This window comes from Pelophylax lessonae (genome assembly GCF_965119305.1).
Source record: "Pelophylax lessonae genome assembly, chromosome: 3".
In the NCBI taxonomy this organism is placed as follows: domain Eukaryota; kingdom Metazoa; phylum Chordata; class Amphibia; order Anura; family Ranidae; genus Pelophylax; species Pelophylax lessonae.
The window spans coordinates 109,644,649-109,666,732 of record NC_138770.1 but is presented as its reverse complement, the minus strand read 5'-3'; the positions used below and the strand labels follow the sequence as shown (position 1 = coordinate 109,666,732).

The window sequence follows — 22,084 nt, the reverse complement described above, 5'->3', positions numbered from 1 at the left end:
GGATCGAGGCTTCGGGCGGCCGCATCGCTGGACCGTTGGACAGGTGAGTGAAATGGCTGGAACTCCGCTTTAAGGGTAACCACTACACCCATGAAAGCCAGCGAGGCAGTAGGGAATAGGAAGGAGCTATTGAAACCTATGGGTGACATAATCATTCCAGGCTTTACTAGCCATTGTTTGAGTGCTTTCTCCTCTCCCCTGCAGCTGCCGCTGGCTGACAGAAGGGATCACGTGACCAGACCTGAGCAACCTAAAGAATAGGTAAAGCTGGCCATACATGGTTCCATTGTTTTCATTCAGCCAAACAAATGTCCAGGGAAGGAAAGATACCTTCTTTAGTTTGGTAATAACTGAGGACAGGATGATTATTATGTAATGCAAACAGTGCAGTGTTCAGGTGTGATGTCATCACCAATACACATCTAGGCAGTAGAACTAGGATGTTGACACAGGCACTTTTCAAACGCTGCATTTGCTAATCAAATGCAACTGTATTTGAATAGCAAACACAGTGTTTGTCAAAAAAAAAAGGCGGTATTTGACCGAATTTTCAGTTCAAACATGTCTTAATAGGACATGCTGCACAGAAAGAACATTACACATTGCAACACTTTGAGATCAGGACGTCACCGTCCCTTGTTTCCACTTCATGCAGTCAGAGAACGCCTTATATTCATTGAAAAAAATACAAAGTGTTCTAATAAAGGTGACAGTACCAAGCGAGCGACCGTCTGTGTTCAGTGTGCAGAAGGTATGCTGCTAACACAGGACCTGGAAGTTTGCAGTGATCACTGTAGTAGTGCTGACAACTACAGTGATTGTCAGCTTTACTATCAGGTAAGAAATATGCATACTTACATTGTTCCAGGCTGGGCCAATATAAGTATACAATAAAGATCATTCCTGGAGTTATGCTTTAAATTCAATCTTTGTTGACTGACTCACTACCTTTCCTGGAATTCAGTTCAAAGCATCAACTACTCTTTCAGTCAAATTCAGGGGATGGCAAGGTGCTATACATAACTTCCTAAAAACATCACAGCACCCTGCCTAAGTTCTCCACTGAAGAGCATTCAGCCATGATACAAGCATTGGGTGGGTTCTAGAAAGGAGTTATGCAAAAATCAAAATACTTTGATGGGTGGATGTCAGTCAGGGTGTCCAAGGTAGTACCTACATGACATCATGATATCAGCAGTATTATAAAACATAAGATGACATCAGCAGTGGGCATGGGTAACCCACCCATAGCTGGTCATGGGTAATGATGTCTGTGCCTTCCATTTCCACTAATAGGATCCAAACAGAGAACAGCCCCGAACTAATTTTAGCTCCACAGTATATTCAAGACAAAAAAATGTCTGGAGTTGGGCTTTAAGAGAAGTATGGCAACGCTGTTTTGGTCATAGTTTTCTTGTAGGTCAGAGGAGTGCACCTCGGCTGATGTGGCGGAGGTGCTCCAAGCTTTGGAAGGATCCTGACAATATTGTCTGCATCCACCCGGCTGTCTGATTGACAGCTGGCTCCACCTCTTAGTGTGCAGCTAAGAGCTGGAGCCAACTGCGCCCGCCCCAGAGCCAACTGCGCCCGCCCCTTCCTGAGCTCGGCGCTCCACAGAGAAGATCAGAGCAGAGAATGGTGACTGACAGTCACTGCTCTCTGTTCCGAGCAGATTGAGAACTAAGTGGTCAGTGGTCATAGGATGGCTCAGTTCTTGGCCTTAGAGCTGACATTGGACAGATAGCAGAGGTACACTGCTTTAATTCGTTAGCCATGATGTTGCTGTCCATTCTAGCAGAAAGGAGGTGCTATGTCCTCTTCTGACCCACTCAGGTCTATTTTTAGCACAACAGCTGTAAAGAGAGGGTGTTCACAGGGGGTACACCTTGCAGACAGTGCCACCTGCTGGCTGCTTGTGTGTGTTCATGTTTTTACAAGAAGTGTATTTTCCATGTACAGAATGTAAATATTATGTTAGTGGGAGTTTCAGTTTGTGCTCATTACAGGCTCTGATTCCTATTTAGTAGTGATGCACAGTGACTGTGCTTTACTGCTCCTCTCTGTATTTCTTCTGCTTCTACTGTATATTTACAATGGAAGTCTAGGATTAAAACAATAGCTTATTGAATACAACAATAGCTTCTATGCATGGCTAATGTTTTATTTCAGAAACTGTTATTCAGGGAGCAGCAAAGAGTATTTAGACAGCAGAATAAAAATTTAAAACTGTGTATATATAGTACACTAATGAAAAGCTAAAATGACTTCAAGGTAAACTCTACAATAATACTATACTTTACCTTCAAAGAGTCTCTTTAAAGACAGGATCTCTTTAAAGCCCTCCCCCATACTCACCCTCAAAACACCCACCTGCCTGATCTTCCTCTATTCCTGTAGTTGAACACACTGATTTCCCGTTATGAGGGAGCATGTGACCTCCATGTTACCTCCTCCCATGATGCGAGGCTCAGCCTAGTGGCCAATGACAGAGGAGGTGACATCATCTCCCCTGTGTAAGCTCTGAAACCATCCAAAATGGAGCTTACACATGGGAATTTAGCAGTGGCAGCAAAGGAGGGAGAAGCAGCTGGAGATCTCTACAAATGTTAGTATGTGGGTCAGAAGCCTTTAAAGAGACCCTGTCACTTTGCCCTAAATGATGTGTTGGTGGAGTGCTGAATCCACTGATGGGGAAAAATAGTCTTGGTATACAATTCTTATCGGGGGATCGCTGCCAGCTAGGGAATCCATAGGGTTCCTAGAGTAGTCAAAATAGTTTATAAAAGGATGAGAGTGCTGCGGGTTTGTACCAAGTCCAGCAGAAATTTATTGGAGGTCACAGAAAATATACAACACGTTTCGAGGGTTCACAACCCATTTTATTTGTTGATCCTGTCCCTCAGGAGTAATAGAATGCATGTAGAACTTTATCCTATGTTTGTAGTTATTGTTCCTGAGATTCTGATATTTATAAATAGGCCCTTATGCTCCACAGGCCTCGTTTAAACTAGCGATTGGGGGGGGGGGGGTTAAAAACATGTGGTTGAGCCTCCTTTTTAGCATCCCCCAACCGCCCTCTCCTTCAGCTGCAATGATAGCAAACTAGATGTTCACATGCTGCAGTCTCAATGCTTCAAGCCCATGGCAAGTCACAATCAGAGGGCTACAAGCCTGCCTAGCACTACACATTCAAGCAAATGCACTTGGTTGGAGCGCATTTGCTTGGCAAAATTGGGGTAAAACAGGTCACATCACCTCCCCACCACCAGTCAATCATCTCAGAAAAACTAACCCTAGTTGAATAACTTTTCAGTGGAGCAGTGGCTTTAGATGCCAGTCTAAACATATCCCAACGTAGATATCGAGTGCCATCACACTAATTAGTCAAAGATCCTCGTGGACATTATTTTTGAATTATGTACAGGAGAAGTTCCAAGGCATGGACACTTCTCTTTAGTATGGAAAGGGGAAAGGGGGAATTTACAGATTTTCCATCAAGAATTGGCAAAACGTTTGCCTCTAAATAAGGATGCCCCGCCAATGGTCAGATTTTGCATTATGATAGAAAGATCTGATTGTCTATACTGGGACTGAGTAGGACCCTTCTACTATATATAGCCAACATAGAGATGTCCAAAAGTCTCTTCTCTATGGACAAAGGAGAACAATCACCAATCATCTCCAGCTTTCAGTATGATAAAACACACATACTAAATCTAATACTAGCTATTTTAACACAGTCAGATTGCTTAAAGTCATACAAGAATGTGTGGCATTACGTGCATTTATCAGGCCACCTACGGCCACTCTATGGCCTATGGCTACTCTCACGTAAAGCAAAAATAATCTGGCCATACACAATTTTCAGTCAATTTCAACCACAGTGGTTTCAAACCACTAGGAATTGCAAATATGATCAAAAGAAATACCAAAATGAAACCACCCACGGGCTTAAGCAACCACCAGATTTAAGTAGATCATGAAGTCGAAACTGGGTAATGAACTAACAGCTTCAAAGCAAATTTACTATAAGATCAAATTAAAATGGAATAAACTAAAATTTTGTTGAAGGCAAGTGAAGCAAATTTCAATAACAACTGCTTGTGGTCAATCAAAACCACCATTTTATGTCTTCAAAAAAATTGGAAGTGAATGTTTGGTTGGTCTACGAAATTGCCACGTGTATGGTCAGCTTTAAGGTTTGCCATTAAAATTTCAATAGTCATTTCCACAGGCAACCACAGCCTGAAATCTTTGATGAAAATTCAGACTCATACGGTAGGAAGCCTCATACATTGTATGCAAAGTGCTCTGAAACCTAAATAGACATCAGCAGAGCAATAACCTCTCCTACCCCATACTATCTTCACTTTTATACTTCAGCCTCCACCCCGAGAAACATAAAAATGTTTTCATTTATTAAGAGAACATATCATAGAATAATGCTGAATAAGGCCGGTAGTGACCTTAAAGCCGAGTTCAGGGTTAACACTATATCTCTACCATCTGGGCTGTTTTTTTTCTTAAAAAGTAGGCGAAAAAACTATTAACAGGTGCAAAAAGAGTTCAAGATTTATGTTCACATAAAATATGGTCAGAATCTGTTACTGTGTTACATTCAAAAGACAACCCATTTAACAGCTACTTTACATTTTACTTCATAGGGAATAATAGTCATTGAACTAATACAGTGAAAGGTTACGTTGATGATAGTTTTTTTTTTTTTTTTTTTTTTTTTTTTTATAAGTCTATACGCAAAGCTAAAATAAGCTCCTTTTTTATTAACATATATCTATATTTTTTTAAAACATGATGGAATAAGGTAAGAATATTTGTCCTTTTTATTTTTGCAATGTTTAATGTGGCAGGTGTTTGAGATCTGCACTTAGAGCAAGCAAGTCAAATGCGTTTACAGTACCAGTTATTAAGGATAATTTACTATCGCTATTTTACCAATTTAACTTTTATACACAAATTTCTGGAACGTTTGATTTTTTTTTTTTTACTTATGAGTCAAATCAAATATATTACTACTATTTTTTTTTTTTTTTTTTAATAAAAACAGCCTTTACTTAAATAATTTTATAAAATTATAATGAATAAACAACTTGTTTTTCAAACAGTGTTTGCAATTTGCAATATATGGGTAAGAGGAAGCAATGCTTTCAAAGGTGTTACTAATAAATCTTTCTCATCTAACAAGTCTTTTTGTTTCGCATATCAAGTATGATTACTGTATTTAGGTATATAAAGTATACAACGCTCCATTTCAATAACAGACTGTCAGCTTGAGAATGTAATAAACATAATTTAAATCCAAAGGTCTCAAACAAAATTTCAGCATCAGAATTTCACTTATGATGCCGTCAATTTAAAATATAAAATTAACTAATTAGTTAATGATGCCGTCAATTTAAAATATAAAATTAACTAATTAGATTACTAAGAAATAAGCCATGACATCCTTAAAATAATGTAAATAATTAAAAAGACAGAAGCTGATTACTTAAGATGTCATTTTTACCACAGCCCAGATAAGAGGGCATTTTTTTATTCCCTTCTTCCTGAACCTGCTTGGACATTTGAAGTATACATAAGTCTTTAGCAGGTAAGCCTCACATTATTTTAATTGACGGATTTTAATTAATTTAAAGAGTTTCTCAAACTCTGTTACATATAAAGAGCATGTTTAATATGATGCACGGGTGAGACCTCCTATAGTATTCCCTCCTGAAGAGAAGTTTCAGCATTCAACAGATAATACCCCACATGCAAATCGAACTGAAGCAGGTACTTTTCAAAAACATTATAGTTTCTACTTATTTTCTACCCCCTCCCCCCCCCCCTTCTCACTGCCTAAGTCTTGGTCTACTATATCATGTCCGTCTCTATAAAAGAGTTTCTGTTACACATATAATATGTATCAATATTCTTCTGTTGGGCTATAAAATAACTTTTATTGATGTAAGTGCTTATAAAATATGTCTACTCTTTTAAAGGGTGCTCAGAAAAATGCTTCTTCCCCATTCAGAAGATATAAAATGTAAACACACTAGCTACATAAATCAATGGAAAAAAGGCCAAACTTATATCCAAATCTATAAAGGAAAGAAATAACTACATCAGATGATAAAATTTAAAAGTGCAAAAAAACTATAAATATTCCTGTATTGTTAATATTAATATTAAATAATTATGATAATTAAATGAAATTAATTAATTAAAAAAAGGGACACATTTGATGCATTCTAGCTCTTTATACAATAAACATTTACACACTTGAGTAGGTTCAAAGCTTGTGATACAGCCCCTATGTCTTAAAAGACACTGCGGCTGCGTAGAAAGGATCCTTATTTTATAGGCATAGAATGGCAGTGCTACAGTAGCCAGGCCTTAATAAAATATCCTCATTCAGCCACTGCCCACAAGCACCTCCTCAATTGACTATTTATTGTAAGACATGTGCTTGTAAGACTGTTAAAAAAAAAAAAAACAGCAGATCTTACTCTAGAGTGACTTTGCAGCTCTTCAGGCCGTTGATAGGCTAAATATATACAGCAACCTTCCAAAAGTAGCTGACAAGCTATATGATAGGTATTTTAACACCGCATTTGTTTCAAATATATATTTTAAAAATTGGAAAAATATTATTATTTTATTTATTATGTAAAATCAAATAATTGCTAGCACAATTAATAAAACTCGTTATTTTTTTTAAATGTCCATATATTCTATATATTTTATAATCTATAGTTCTTATTATTGCAACATTACATTTCCAGAGTGTGAAAATCTAAAAATTATATTTTTATTGAAAAACACCCATTAAACAGCAGATTAGACAAAATAACTGCGCCAAATATATTGTCTTTGCTAACTCTGAGGTTGGTGTACTGTCCCGTTTTTACAATGCCCACAATATTTTAATGGGTACTATTTTATCAATGCTGGGATGATTTTTTAAAAATGTTAGGATTAACCAAGTACTGAATTGCAAATGCAGAAATTGACTATGTAAAAAGATTTGCCTCTTCTTTTTCTATGCTTCTCAAGCACTATATTATACCTTGAAAATATATTCTAATTTTCTGGATTTAAGCTACAGGCTTACATGGGTATTTACATTTCCTGGACGGAAAACAAAGTTGACACCCATTTGACATTATCAATCGGGTGCTATTTTATTCTTCAACTTCCTGGCAAAAATAAGCACAACTAACCCCACATAGTACCAGCTATTCTGTGCAAACTATAGCCAAGTAAAAACTGGCGAAGAAATAGAGAAGTGCAAAATGGTAAAGAAATTATAGCAGTGTAACGGACCAGTTTTTTTAATAACACAGCAAGTGAAGGAATTCTTGGTGTGAACATGGACCACGGCTGGGGCAGGAGCCTGAAACCTTTTTAACCATATAAAATGTACTTTATTTAGTTGCAGAAATAGATTGTTTTATACATATGCCCCGGGAGGGAAAAAAAAAACTCTGCTTCATTGCTGAGTTGATGCAGAACCCCCTCTGGGGATATTGACTGTAAATTAAAATACTTGGCTCCAAGCTTGCAGCAGGAAGACATAGTCAACCACGATTAACTATTCAAATGCCAAGTCACTGCCAAAGCAAATACTTTATTTTTTAGAATATATCAGAAGCATCGGAAGAACTGTACTTGCATATATCAACTGATAATGGTGTGACTTTCTTAACAGAATATAATAAATATTTCTGAGAAGTTTAAAAAAAAATGTAAAGGCAGTTCCCGAAAAAACACAGATAATTTAGTGGAAATAAATGCATAATATAAAAAAAAAAATCAATACCCACAATACAATTATATATATATATATATATATATATATATATATATATATATATATATACATATATATATATATATATATATTTATATATATATATATATATTTATATATATATATATATATATATATATATAACACAAAATAATAATAAAATAAAAAAATAGAAAATAAAAGTAAGATAAAATAATAATAAAATTAAAAAAAATAAAATAAAATAACTTAATACACATGTCTGGCCTCCTAGTGAAATTGCATTTCCAGGGACACTGATGCTGAGCGGCTACATCTAAGGCTACTTATTGACATGACACAACATTCATGGTACTTATGGGCGATTGCGCTGTTGTTCAGTGTTTCATAACTGTGATTTTTTTTTTTTTTCTATCTATAGATAATAGAGAAGCAATGCTTATATTCTATTTCCCATTGGTTGTTTAAGGATGAAAAAACAGACATGCTGAATAATTGGTCACAGAATAAATAAAAATAAATTTAAAAAAATAACTACTTCCAATGATCTTTTTTCTTCATGGTCAGGCTATGGCTAGAAATTTTTTTTATAACTTTTTTTTTTACATTTCTTAAGCCTGCTATCTCCTGTCAATGGATAGACTAAGGGGGTAATTTATAAATATATTCACTCAAGAATCAGAAGTTTTTGCTAATTGAATTCTCTTGTGAACAAAAGTGTAAAAACATGGATAAATAGACCCCCTACGTTAAACAAAATCATATATTAGAGGAGAGCTGGGCACCACTCTGCCAGCTGTTACATGTTTATAAAAGTGTATAGTAAAGTATATTTTCTCTTCATACACTTTAATAAAGGTTGTTTTATACCATCCATAGCTCATGAACCGATTATGTTACTTGAGCCTACCCTGCAGCTTTATAGGCACTGCACTGTACAGGCAGTTGGCTGGTACTTGAGTACAAGGGACATGTACAGAAGCTTGTACCCGTGGGCTTGGCCCAGAATTTTAAGGACAGCCAGTCTCAGTGCAATGGCATCTATGCATCCAGAGAACAGGTTTACCACTGTTAAAGAGTCTTTGTCTAGAACACAACATGGGTGCATGTAGCAATGAACTAGCTTTGGCTAGTAACTTCATCCAAAGTAATGTCATATCACCTGGCCTGTCATTACAATGCAATAACATATATATATATATATATATATATATATATATATATATATATATATACAGTATACAATATATACAATATACAAATCTGCTCCCTGCCAAATACTGGAAATGTTCATAAAAAGCACCAAAATGTTGATTTTCCACTGCTGTGTACCGGGCAATATTAGTACACATGCTAAAAAATAAAAAATGCCTACATGTGACATTTGCTTCAGTACAATATGAATTATGAGGTTTTGGGGTGAGTAAATTTGGGGAGTGCCTTGCTTTAAAAAAGATTTACTTGCTATGTAAGAACTCCGTTTTTTTTTTTTTTTTTTGGGTTACCGCAATGGCCGACAGGGGCAGTCCCAGCTTTTAAAAGTCTGTACCTGAACGTTTTTTATGGCTTTTTGTCACTGCTTTTCAACTAACCAACAATACCATAAAATTCCTATTATTTAGACATGTCGGTAAAATCCTATCATCTATTCAATTGAATTTGGCTTTTTGCAAAAAACAGACAGAAGAGCCGCTTTTAAAGCATAAAAATGGAAGCATATTCTCCCCAAGATCACATAACTGGGGATACGGTGACTGTGGCCTTTAGAGGAAAATTGACTTTGTAGGCAGCCATTTGTGGTTGTGAGTGGTGTACACATTATATTCTGGATGTCTACACAGCCAGTGAAATGGCTTTTTTTTTTTGGGGGGGGGGGGGTCATCCTAGTCAAGATTCTTTTAAGCAAATTTTCTTAACCACTGGTACATTTGTTTTTTTTTATAAGTGAATGTGATTTAAAAAAAAAAATCCAAATCTTACAAAATTGTGCATCATTTTGCAGGGCAGAATTATGACATTTTTGGGGACGTTATACCAGGAAAAGGCTGACGAGGCCATCTTTGGGTGTTAAATTCATTCCAAATCTTCCAAAGTTGTGCATCATTTTGCAGGGTAGTAGCAGTAGTCTACAAACCTCTGAGGGTGAAACTAAATGGGGCACTAAATAAAGATTTGTGCAGATTGCCCTTCCTAGCATATAAGTGGGCACATTTCTTAATCTTCTTAACCATTGATACATTTAGAGCAATGGAGGGGTCTGTGACAGGTTAAGGGGGAACATCTGCTACTTATATTAAATTTAAAATGACAGCTAAACATTTTTACAAATCTGATACTAAAACATTCCAGATCTTACAAAAAGGTATACAATTTTGAATGGTAGTATCAGTAGTCTACAAGCCTCTCGGGAGGGGTGGATTGGGGTTTTGTAGACTGCTGCTACTACCATTCAAATCTAAGTACATTTAAGATTTATGCAGATTACCCTTTTGGCATATAAATGAACCCATTGGGGTTTATTTACTAAAGTCAAATAGATTATGCACTTTGCAAGAGCAGTTATACTCATTTTTCCCAGAGCTTATTTTATATGCTAATTTATATATACTGTATATTGATTGATATATTGATATATCCACCTATATGTCTGTTTATGTATTTTTTTATTTGTTTTTTTAATAATGGGAATCCTGAAAAAGCTAATGTCATATTGCCCAATAACTCCCAGGGCCTCTGACATTTTTTTACCCAATAAAAAAAAAAAATCTAATTATACTTGAATTTAATTAATTTGCTGGCACTTAAATTAGAGATATCATGTTAAATTTAAAAATAAAAAAAAGCATTATCAGTGAGTAATGGCAATAGGCAAATTAGTATTTTGATTTATTTTTTTTGGTATAGATACTAAAATGTAATATTCATGTAATATTTTCCAAAGCTAATGGGACTGTTCAATAGGCAACTCTTGGCGGAATGGTGCCAACTGCACTGAGATAAAAGCTGCTCCTCATCTCTTGCTATGTCATCTAGAGTTACTTTGGACAAGTTGAGGGGATCCTTTTACTTTTTATAAACTTTAAAGTGTTTGCAAAAGATAAATATTATACAAAAGCTAATTGTTATATAAATAATAAATACATTATAAATATTAGATTAAAAATATAAATATTACACAAAAGTTAATCATTACATAAATAGTAAATACATTATAAAAATTAGATTTTAAAAATAAATATAAATATTATGCAAAAATAAATATTATATAAATAATAAATATGAATAAATATAAATATTACACAAAACACAATCCAGGCGGGTTGTTTTGTGATATATACCTTACAAGGGCCCTCTTAATAATATTTGTACATTTAGAGGGTGCTGACCTGACATGTACACAGCTATGGAGGCACTTTAGAGAAGAGCCAGGGGTATCTAACTTAGAAAAAGGTCGGTAGCATTTCTAGGGACACTTACTAGCCTTGCATGCGCTATCTCTACAATTACGTAGAACTCTACCTGATAGACCAAGAGTCCAAGTCTTCAGGTATATTTCTTTATTTCTACTCTGCTGTTATTGATATTAAGTGAAAAAGACCAAATCCTAAGTTCATGAGAAGGGGATCACACCATCACATGTATTAGAATTAAAGGGGACATTTCCAATTATTCATTCGCCCATATCAGGATGCTCCATCAGTGCCACTGTCATTACCTAAGTCACTTTTTTATGGTCCTACGTCTCTTTTGTCCGCTTATTGCTTGTTGAAAAAAAACTCTTTTAATAATTTCCAGGGACAAAATTCCAGAAGGAGCCTAGTGCAGGCATGCTGGGGTGTTGGAAATCAGGGACAGATTTATAAAGGTACAGCTGAGTATAACTGAGATGTTTCTAGGGACAAAGTTACAGGAGTGATGTGGTCATGCTGGGATGCTAGGGATTAGGTACTATTTTTATAACCATACGCCTAAGCAGGATTAGGACATTTCCAGGGACAAAACTAACAGGCCAAGGCTGATGTTGCTATCCTGGAGTTCCAGAAATCAGAGAAAACTATAAAAAGGTAAAGCTGAGCATCATTGTAACATTTCCAGGGACAAAATGCCAGGTCAAGCCAGATGTGTCCACCCCAGGGTGTTGGAAACAAAGGATAATTGTATATAGGTACAGGTGAGCATAAATATGACATGTTCAGGGACATTATGCTAGGAGAATCCTGGTGTGGCCATCCTGGAATCCCAGAAATCAGGGACAATTATATAAAGGTGAAGCTGAGCAGAATTATGACATTCCAGGGACACTATGCCAGAAAAAGGCTGATGTGGCCACCCTGGGGTGTTATAAATCAGGAACAAGTGTGCAGTTTATAAAGGTACAGCTGAGGGACAAGTCTGATGTGGCTACCCTGGGGTGCTGGAAATCAGGAAAATGTTAATAACTGTATATTCTACCTGAGCTGAATTATACCATTTCCAGGGACAAATGGTTTCCAGGGACAGATCTTAATTATACGATTGTAGCCTTTTAAATAAAGAATACGGTTGATCATTTGCAGGAACATCATACCTGCAGACCCCCCAAGATCAGACACATAAGTACCCCTCTACCCCCCTGGAAGATCAAACACATAAGTACCCCTCTACCCCCTAGAAGATTAGACACATAAGTACCCCTCTACCCCCTAGAAGATTAGACACATAAGTACCCCTCTACCCCACTAGAAGATTAGACACATAAGTACCCTTCTGTAAGATCAAACACATAAGTACCCCTCTACCCCCTAGAAGATTAGACACATAAGTACCCCTCTACCCCTCTGTAAGATCAAACACATAAGTACCCATCTATCCCCCTGGAAGATCAAACACATAAGTACCCCTCTACCCCCCTAGCAGATCAGACACATAGGTACCCCTCTACCCCTCTGGAAGATCAGACACATAAGTACCCATCTACCTCCCTAGAAGATTAGACACATAGGTACCCCTCTACCCCCCATAGAAGATTAGACACATAAGTACTCCTCTACCCCCATGGAAGATCAGATACATAAGTGCCCCTCTGCCCCCTTCCTGGAAAATCAGATGTATCCCCCCCACCCCTCCCTCCCCAAACTCAGACACTTAAGTACTCCACTACCCCCCTGGAAGATCAGACACATAAGCATCCCTCTGCCCCCTGGAAGTTTAGACACATAACTACCTCTCTCCCGGAATATCAGACACATACGCACATCTCTACGCCCCCTGGAAGATCAGCCTGAGTACCCCTCTACCTCCTGGAATGAGGATCAGACAAATAAGTGCTGAGTACCCCTCTACCTCCCCCTCGAGGATCAGACAAATAAGTGCTTCTCTGCCCCCTCCTGGAAGATCAGACACATCAGTACCCCTCTAGCCTCTGGAAGATCAGACACATCAGTACCCCTCTAGCCTCTGGAGGATCAGACACCGAAGTACCCCTCTACCCCCCTGGAGCATCAGACAGTAAGTGCTCCTCTGCCCCCTCCTGCAAGATCAGATGTATATTGCCCCCCAAGCTCAGACATATAAGTACCCCACTACCCCCCCCTGGAAGATGAGACACAACAGTATCCCTCTACCCCCTGGAGGATCAGACACATAAGTGCTCCTCTGCCCCCCTTCCTGGAAGATGAGACACATCAGTACCCCTCTACCCCCTGGAAGATCAGACAGATAAGTACCCCTCTGCCCCCTGAAAGGATGAGAAACATAAGTGCTCCTCTGCCCCCTCCTGGAAGACCAGACACATCAGTACCCCTCTACCCCCTGAAAGATCAAACACACAAGTACCCCTCTGCCCCTGAAGGATGAGACACATAAGTGCTCCTCTGCCCCCTTCCTGGAAAATCAGACACATCAGCAGCCCTGTACCCCCGGAAAGATGAGACACATAGTTACCCCTCTGCCCCCTTCCTGGAAGATCAGACAAGTCAGTACCCCTCTACCCCTGGAAGATCAGACACACAAGTACCCCTCTGCCCCCCCTCAAGGATGAGAGACATAAGTGCTGGAAGATCAGACAACTTGTTACCCCTCTCCCCTCGGAAGATCCTACCCATCAGTATCCCCCCTGGAAGATCAGACACCTCCCCATTCCCCGGTACCCACCTTGAATGCCACCGGCAGGGTCTTGTTGCAGCGCCAGTGTGAGGGCAGCACTGAGCAGAGGAAGTTGGGGCTGTCGGTCCTGACCAGCTCGGCGGGGTGGTCGGCGATGATCTCCACCATGGTCCGGTTGTCGTGTGCCCGTAACCTTGGCACCGGCAGAGCCGCTTCCTGCTGCTGGGACTGGGGCTGCTGCGGGCCGGGCACCGGGCTGACGTCGCTCATCTTGCCGGGTTGCAGGCTGCTGGAGGGCGGGCTGAACCTCCGGCTGGTGCTGGGATCTAGGGGAATATGCATCACAACAGCCAGCGGTTATTGGCAGGACTTAGGCGGGTACAAAGCAGTAGAAGAACTGGGGGGGTCGGGATCGCACTGACGGGCGCTTAGTACATAAGGCGCCCGGGACTGCTGCTGCTGCGAGAGTCGGTGGATGGGGTGCAGGCTGGAGCGCGGGGCGCAGGTTCTGCGGGGCGCTCCTCGGGTGAACGGGGCTTCCAGTTTACAAAGGTCGGTCTTCTCCGGTTATGTACAGTCTGTGCGGGGGGGCTTCTGTGGGAGGAAAGCTGCTGCCGGGGATCAGCGGAATTCCAGTGATCTTCACAGGCTGCCAGTCAGTGTTCCCTGCTTACTGATGTCCTCATCCACTGGCATCCCCTCCACTACTGAACCCTCTTCCCACCGAGCTTTCCGGACTACTGCCCACCGACACCACCGCTTCCTCCTCCTCCGGAGATCCCTGACTGCACTACAGAAATGGACTGTTCAGGGGGGTGTCCCCATACACAGCTTTCCCTGATCACTCAAATCCTCTCCTCTCCTCTCTAGAAGTCACAACACTCAGATCCCTTCCTACAACCGAAGAGGAACTAAACTTACTGCAATCACTGTGTATGGAGCATCTACACTACCTTACACAACCTTCAACTACTGGGACGACTGCCTTCAATGGGAGGTGATTGTCCCCAATGTTCTACAAGAAGGACTAAACCCAACAGTCTACAGACTTCTAAGGGGGATTGTTATAGTATTGTAAGTTCTGATTATCCCCAGTGTTCTACAGGACCCAACTGTCTACAACCTTCTATGGGAGATGATTATAGTATTGTAAGTTCTGATTATCCCCTGTGCTCTACTGGACCCAACTGTCTACAACCTTCTATGGGAGATGATTATAGTATTGTAAGTTCTGATTGTCCCCAGTGCTCTACTGGACCCAACTGTCTACAACCTTCTATGGGAGATTATTATAGTATTGTAAGTGCTGATCGTTCTCAATGTTCTACAAGACCTACAGGATCCAACTGTCTACAGCCTTCTATGGGTGGGTATTATAACACTTGTGAGTTCTAATTGTCCCCAATGCCCTACAAGAAGTATTAGACCCAACTGTCTACAGCCTTCTATGGGAAGTTATAATATTGAGAGTTCCAATTGTCCCCAATATTCTACAAGAAGAGCAAGACCCGACTGTTAACAGCCTTCTATGGGTGGTTATTATATTATTGTGAGCTCTAATTGTCCACAAGGTATACTAGACCCAAATGTCTTCAGTCTTCTATGGGACCGTATGATAATGTAAGTTCTAATTGTTCTACAAGGACTACAGGACCCAAATGCCTACAGGGTTCTATGGGACTTATAATATTGTGAACTCTGAATGTCCCCTATGTACCACACAAAGTGCAGTACTAGACCCAACTGTCTATACCTTTCTATAGAAAGTTATAATATTGTGAGTTGTAATTGTCCCCAGTGTTCTACAAGAAGTACTATACCCAACTGTCTACAGCCCTCTTATAGGATGTTATATTATAATATTGTAAGTTCTATCCAACTGTCTGCATTCTTTCTATAGGACGTTATAATAGAGTTAGTTCGAACTCAACCCAACATTCGATAGAAATGTATAGTAAACTCTATCCAACTATCTACAAGGATCTGTGGGAAGTTATAATACTGTAAGTTCTCCCTAACTTTCTGCACCCTTCTATGGGAAGATAAATGAGGTCTAACTGTCTAAAAAGTTTTATTGAAAGTAATAATAATGTGAGTTCCACCTGTCTGCAGGGCTCTGTATGAAGGTATAATAATGTGATTCTAACTGTCTGTAGCCTTCTAATAATGTGAGTTCTACCTGCCTGTAAGGTTCTATGGAAAAATGAAATGAGTTCTAACTGTCTGCAGGGTTCTCAGGTAGGATATAATAATGTGAGTTCTACCTGTCTGTAAGGTTCTATGGAAAGATAAAAATTAATTCTGACTGTAAGGTTCTATGGAAAGATAAAATGAGTTCCAACTGTCTGCAGAGTTCTATGGAAAGATAAAATGAGTTCCAACTGTCTGCAGGGTTCTATGGAAAGATAAAATGAGTTCTAACTGTCTGCAGGGTTCTATAGAAAGATAAAATGAGTTCTAACTGTCTGCAGGGTTCTATGGAAAGATAAAATGAGTTCTAACTGTCTGCAAGGTTCTATGAAGTTATAATATAACTCTAACTGTTTGCAGCCTTCTATGGGAGAAGATAAAGTTCACCAGAAATAATGAAAGTCCTCAGGCTCCCTATAAATGATAGATCTTCTTCTCCTTGAATAGCTAATACAATGACATACCCAGCTGTCTAGGATCCCCTCTTCTAATGGCACTACCGCAGTCCCTAAGAAAGTCCAGCACAAGTTCATTCATCAACAGGCAGAAGTTATCGGAGAGCGTCCCGTCTTCTCCTCCGCGATCACCGCTGGCTTCCCATTCATCCAGCCCCGGGATAGTCGCTTCCTCTCACTCAGTCCAACAATGACAATGTTTAGTAAAAAAAAAAAAAAAAAGCCACAGAAATCAGCAGCTTGGAGCCTTCAGAGCCCCCCACTAAAAAAAAAAAAAATTCTGTGCAAAAATAGAAGGGAGTCAAAACTTTTCTTCTTTTTTTTTTTTAATCTGTCAACTTTTTCTCCATCAAGGGAGCTAGAAAAAAAAAAGGCTGCGGTCGGTGGATGAGAAGCCGCCGTTTTGTCCTGAATTGAGTCTTTTTTTTCTGCAGTAGGCTGGATTTGCAATGATTAGGGGTTTGTGGTTTATATAGTAGAGAGTCCTCCTTAGGCAGCATAGGAGACACAGCAACACGTGGTATCCTGACACAGGATCAAAGTCATTAGCATGTCCCCAGCCAGCTGCTGCACTACACCCCATCCACAGAGGACAGCAGCAGCAGCAGCTTGCTGACATTCACCATCACAGGAGAGAGCTAAGGAGCAAAAAAGAAGTTTAGAGCTTTTCTGGATGCAGTAGCAGCAGCCCCCCGCCTGCACAGCCAGCTTGTTTGTGTCTTATGTTAGAAAAGGGCAGATCTTATTAAGAGCATTTTCTGTACCCAATAGTAATAGTGCAGGACGCCTCCCACTGCAGATAAGGGCCTATGAAAAGCCTTGCTGGCTGATTTGGGGAGCTTTACAGTGCCATGTCCTGTTCCACCTTTCTGCCTGGCTCTGGAGGGAGAGAAATGCTGCTGTTGGGTTAAAGAGCCTTGCCTGCCAGTGTTCTCAGGAGTTAACCCTAACCGGCCTCGCTCACTGTCTGTGCTCGCCTGATGGGATTACTCACAGATGTGTGCGGATGTGTGATCACACTGCAAGTCACACTGCTGACTCCGCTCACTTGTAAGAGATCACAAGTTCTCATCCCCAGGGGGTGGGGGGGGGGGGAGTTCCAGGCAGTGCAGGATTTATGAGAGGGCAAAAGGGGCAATTGCCCAAAGCTCCCTTCACACAAAGATATCATTTGAAAATTAGTTTTATATGATTTATCTTGGGAAAGTAATATTTTTCCTGAAGTCATCTGTAAACTTTTTTACTCTATATCAGTTTTTAGTGAACTTTGGCAGCTCAACTCTGGGAATTTCACAAAAATCTACCCCTGCAGTATGACCTCTCTACAATGCAAGGGTTAAATACTTGGTAAAGCCCATCCCCGGGAATTACAAAAGTCTACCTTTGCAGTGGGGTCCCCCTGCACTGAAAGGGTTAAACACTTGTTAAAGCCCAACTCTGGCAATTACAAAAAAAATACCCTTGAAGTGAGCCCCTGTGCACTGCAAGAGTTAAATACTTATTAAAGCCCAACCCTGGCAATAAACAAAAACTACCCTTGTAGTGGAGCTACAGTGCACTGCAAGAGTTAAATACTTGTTAAAGCCCAACTCTGGGAATTACAAAAGTCTACCCTTGCAGTGGGCCCCTCTGAATTCGAAGGGTTAAATGCTTGTTAAAGGAGAACTCCGGAAATTGCAAAAACCTTACCTTGCAGTAGACTTTACTGCACTGAAAGGGTTAAATGCTTGTTTAAGCCCAACTCCAGAAATTACAAAAATCTACCCTTGCAGGGAAGCTCTTCTGCATTGAAAGGGTTAAATGCTTCTTAAAGCCCAACTCCAGAAAATACAAAACTCTACTCTTGCTGTGTGTCTTCTCTGCACTACAAGAATTAAATGCTTGTTAAAGCAGAACTCTGGGAATTGCAAAAATCTACCCTTTACAGTGGGCCTCTTCTGAATTGAAAGGGTTAAATGCTTGTTAAAACCCAACTATGGGAAATACAATAATCAACCCTTTTCAGTGGAGCCCTTTTGAATTGAAAGGGTTAAATGCTTGTTAAAGCTCAACTCTATAAATTAAAAAAAAGTACCTTTGCAGTGTGCCCCTTTGCATTGCAAGGGTTAAATGCTTGCTAAAGCCGAACTCCGGGAATAACAAAAATCTACCCCTGCAGTAGGGCTTCTCTGCACTGAAAAGGTTAAACGCTTGTTAAAGGACAACTCCGGGATTTTACAAAAAACTACCCTTATAGTTGGCCCCTCTGCACTGAAAGGGTTAAACGCTTGTTAAAGCCCAAGTCTGGCAAATACAAAAAACTACCCTGGAAGTGAGTCCCTGTGCACTGCAAGGGTTAAATGCTTGGTAAAGCCCAACTCAAGAAATTACAACAATCTAGCCTTACAGTGGGCCCCTCTGCATTGCAATGGTTAAGTGCTTGTTAAAGCCCAACTTTGGGAATTACAAAGATCTACCCTTGCAGTGGGGACCCTCTGCACTAAAAGGGTTAAAGGCTTGTTAAAGCTCAACTCTGGGATTTTACCAAAAAAGACACTTGAAGTGGGTCTGTCTGCGCTGAAAGGGTTAAACATTGGTTAAAGCGTAAGGCTGGCCATACACTATACAATTTTCTTGTTCAACTTTCCTTTAGATTTACCAAAACCATATAATATAAGGTCAAACCTAAACACTTTCAATTTGTATGCAATCAGACAAGCCCTTGCACTACATAGTTGAAGGTAAATCTAAAGGAAATTGAATAAGAAAATTGTATAGTGTATGGCCAGCCTAACTCTGGTAATTACAAAAAACTACCCCTGAAGTGAGCTCCTGTGCTCTCCAAGGGTTAAATGCTTGTTAAATCCCAACTCTGGGTATTAACAAAAGATACTCTTGCAGTGGAGCTACTCTGCACTGCAAGAGTTAAATACTTGTTAAAGCCAAACTCTGGGAATTACAAAAATCTGCCCTTGCAGTGGGGATTCTCTGCACTGAAAAAGTTAAATGCTTGTTAAAGGACAACTCCGGGATTTTACAAAAAAACTACCCTTATAGTTGTCCCATCTGCACTGAAAGGGTTAAACACTTGTTAAAGCCCAACTCTGGCAAATACAAGAAAACTACCCTGGAAGTGAGCCCCTGTGCACTGCAAGAGTTAAATACTTGGTAAAGCCCAACTCCAGAAATTACAAAAATCTAGCCCTGCAGTGTGCACCTCTGCATTGCAATGGTTAAGTGCTTGTTAAAGGCCAACTTTTGGGAATTACAAAGATCTACCCTTGCAGTGGGTACCCACTGCACTAAAAGGGTTAAAGGCTTGTTAAAGCTCAACTCTGGGATTTTACCAAAAAAGACACTTGAAGTAGGTCTGTCTGCGCTGAAAGGGTTAAACATTGGTTAAAGCCTAACTCTGGCAATTACAAAAAACTACCCCTGAAGTGAGCTCCTGTGCTCTGCAAGGGTTAAAAGTTTATTAAATACCCCATCTGGGTATTAACAAAAGATACTCTTGCAGTGGAGCTACTCTGCACTGAAAGAGTTAAATGCTTGTTAAAGGACAACTTTGGGACTTTACAAAAATCTACCTTTGCAGTGTGCCCCACTGCATTGCAAGGGTTAAATGTTTGTTAAAGCCCAACTCCGGGAATGAACAAAAACTACTCTTACAGTGGGCCCCTCTGCAATGCAAGAATTAAATGCTTCTTAAAGCAGAACTCCGGGAATTACAAAAATCTGCCCCTGCAGAAGGGCCTCTCTACAATGAGCGGGTTAAATGCCTGTTAAAGGACGACTCTGACAATTACAAAAAAAAACGACCCTTGAAGTGTACCCCTGTGCACTGCAAGGGTTAAATGCTTGTTAAAGTCCAACTCCGGGAATTATCAAAAATTACCTCCTGCAGTGGAGCTACTCTGCACTGCAAGAGTTAAATACTTGTTAAAGCCCAACTCCGGAATTACAAAAGTCTACCCCTGCAGTGAGCCTCTCTGCACTGCAATGGTTAAACGCTTGTCCAACTACAGGAATTACCAAAACTACCCTTGCAGTAAAAGGGTAAATGCTTGTTAAAGCCCAACTCCGAGAATTACAAAAAACGACCATTGCTGCCCCCCCCCCCCCCCAACGCTGCAAATATTAAAAGCTTGTTAAGTCTAGGGCATAGGTCAGCAACCCACGGCTTCGGAGCCGCATGCGGCTCTTTTGAACCTTTTCTGCGGCTCCGGGGTGGATGCTAGCGAGGGGAGGAGGCGCACTGTGCGCTCCAACACTCCCCACTGTGGCGCTGTCCTGGCTGTGATGTCGCGTGGGGGGCGGTGCGTGCGTTAGTCACCCATCGTCCCGACGTCACCTTCCCGCCCGCTGTCAGAGAGGAGGGCAGCGGCGTGCATGCAGTTCGAAGGAGACGTCCGTCAAGACTCCCGTCAGCAGCAGCACACCAGGCACCAGTGTGAGGTAAGTGAAGTGATGCCTCGGGGGGGGGGGGGGGTCCCACACACTGCTTTGAAGGGGGCACGCACGCTGGTCTCTGCATTGAAAGGGGGCATGTATGCTGGTCACTACATTGTAAGGGGGCCTGTATGCTGGTCATTACATTGAGGGGCATGTATGCTGGTCACTACATTGAAAGGGGCATGTATGCTGGTCACTACATTGAAGGGGGTCTTTATGCTGGTCACTACATTGAAAGGGGCCTTTATGCTGGTCACTACATTGAAAGGGGGCCTGTATGCTGGTCACTACATTGAAAGGGGGCCTGTATGCTGGTCACTACATTGAAAGGGGCATGTATGCTGGTCACTACATTGAAAGGGGCATGTATGCTGGTCACTACATTGAAAGGGGCATGTATGCTGGTCACTACATTGAAAGGGGCATGTATGCTGGTCACTACATTGAAAGGGGCATGTATGCTGGTCACTACATTGAAAGGGGCATGTATGCTGGTCACTACATTGAAAGGGGCATGTACGCTGGTCTCTGCATTGGGGTATGATCATTGGGCATAGCAAATTTTGCTATGGGGCCCTGTGATTTCTAATTACGTCCCTGTTTTCGACCCCCCCGGTAGGTTTTTGTAGATTTTGCGGCTTCCAGTTTTTTTTTTACTTCGGAAACGGGTCCAAGTGGCTCTTTATGTCTTAAAGGTTGCAGACCCCTGGTCTAGGGGAAGAGGAATCAGATGTAATACTCACCTTACTCTCCATTCTAGCAGGCTCTGTCCATCTGTACAATTGGATCTCCCAAAGCCTCTTCTCCAAGGCGCGGGGTCACACAAGGACGTCATTAGGTACAATATAGAGCCAACAGCTTTGCATTGAGTGTGAGGGCAGTGAGAGACTACCCACAACCCAGAGCGGACATCAGCACCAGAGCTTGCCAGAGCGTCCCCTTACTTAATGAGCATTTAACCTTTGCAGTGCAGGGAAGGGGGGTTCACTACAAGGGTTGTTTTTTGAATTTCCTGAAGTTTGGCTTTAGGTTTAGGGGTAAAAGGATAGGTTGTAATACTTACCTTATTCCTGGCTCCAGCTGCTCCTTTCATCTGTACAGCTGTTCCCTTCATCTGTACAACTGGTCCCCTGAA

At 40.6% G+C, this 22,084-nt stretch overlaps 1 protein-coding gene across 2 annotated transcripts in view; it reads right to left on the bottom strand.

Moving 5' to 3' along the window:
• Nucleotides 1–15,434, bottom strand: part of RUNX2 (RUNX family transcription factor 2) — a 108,768-nt gene extending 93,334 nt beyond the window's left edge. Inside the window, exons 1-2 of one of the 2 annotated variants that reach the window (XM_082250033.1) lie at nt 15,127–15,434; nt 13,922–15,060 (exon numbers count right to left, since the gene is read on the bottom strand). In XM_082250033.1, the coding sequence (XP_082106159.1) occupies nt 13,922–14,215 (294 nt within the window). In that variant the 5' untranslated portion in view covers nt 14,216–15,060; nt 15,127–15,434. Of the gene's footprint in view, nt 1–13,921 lie in introns of both variants that reach the window. The other variant, XM_082250034.1, reaches the window with a different exon arrangement.
• Nucleotides 15,435–22,084: the final 6,650 nt, after the last annotated feature.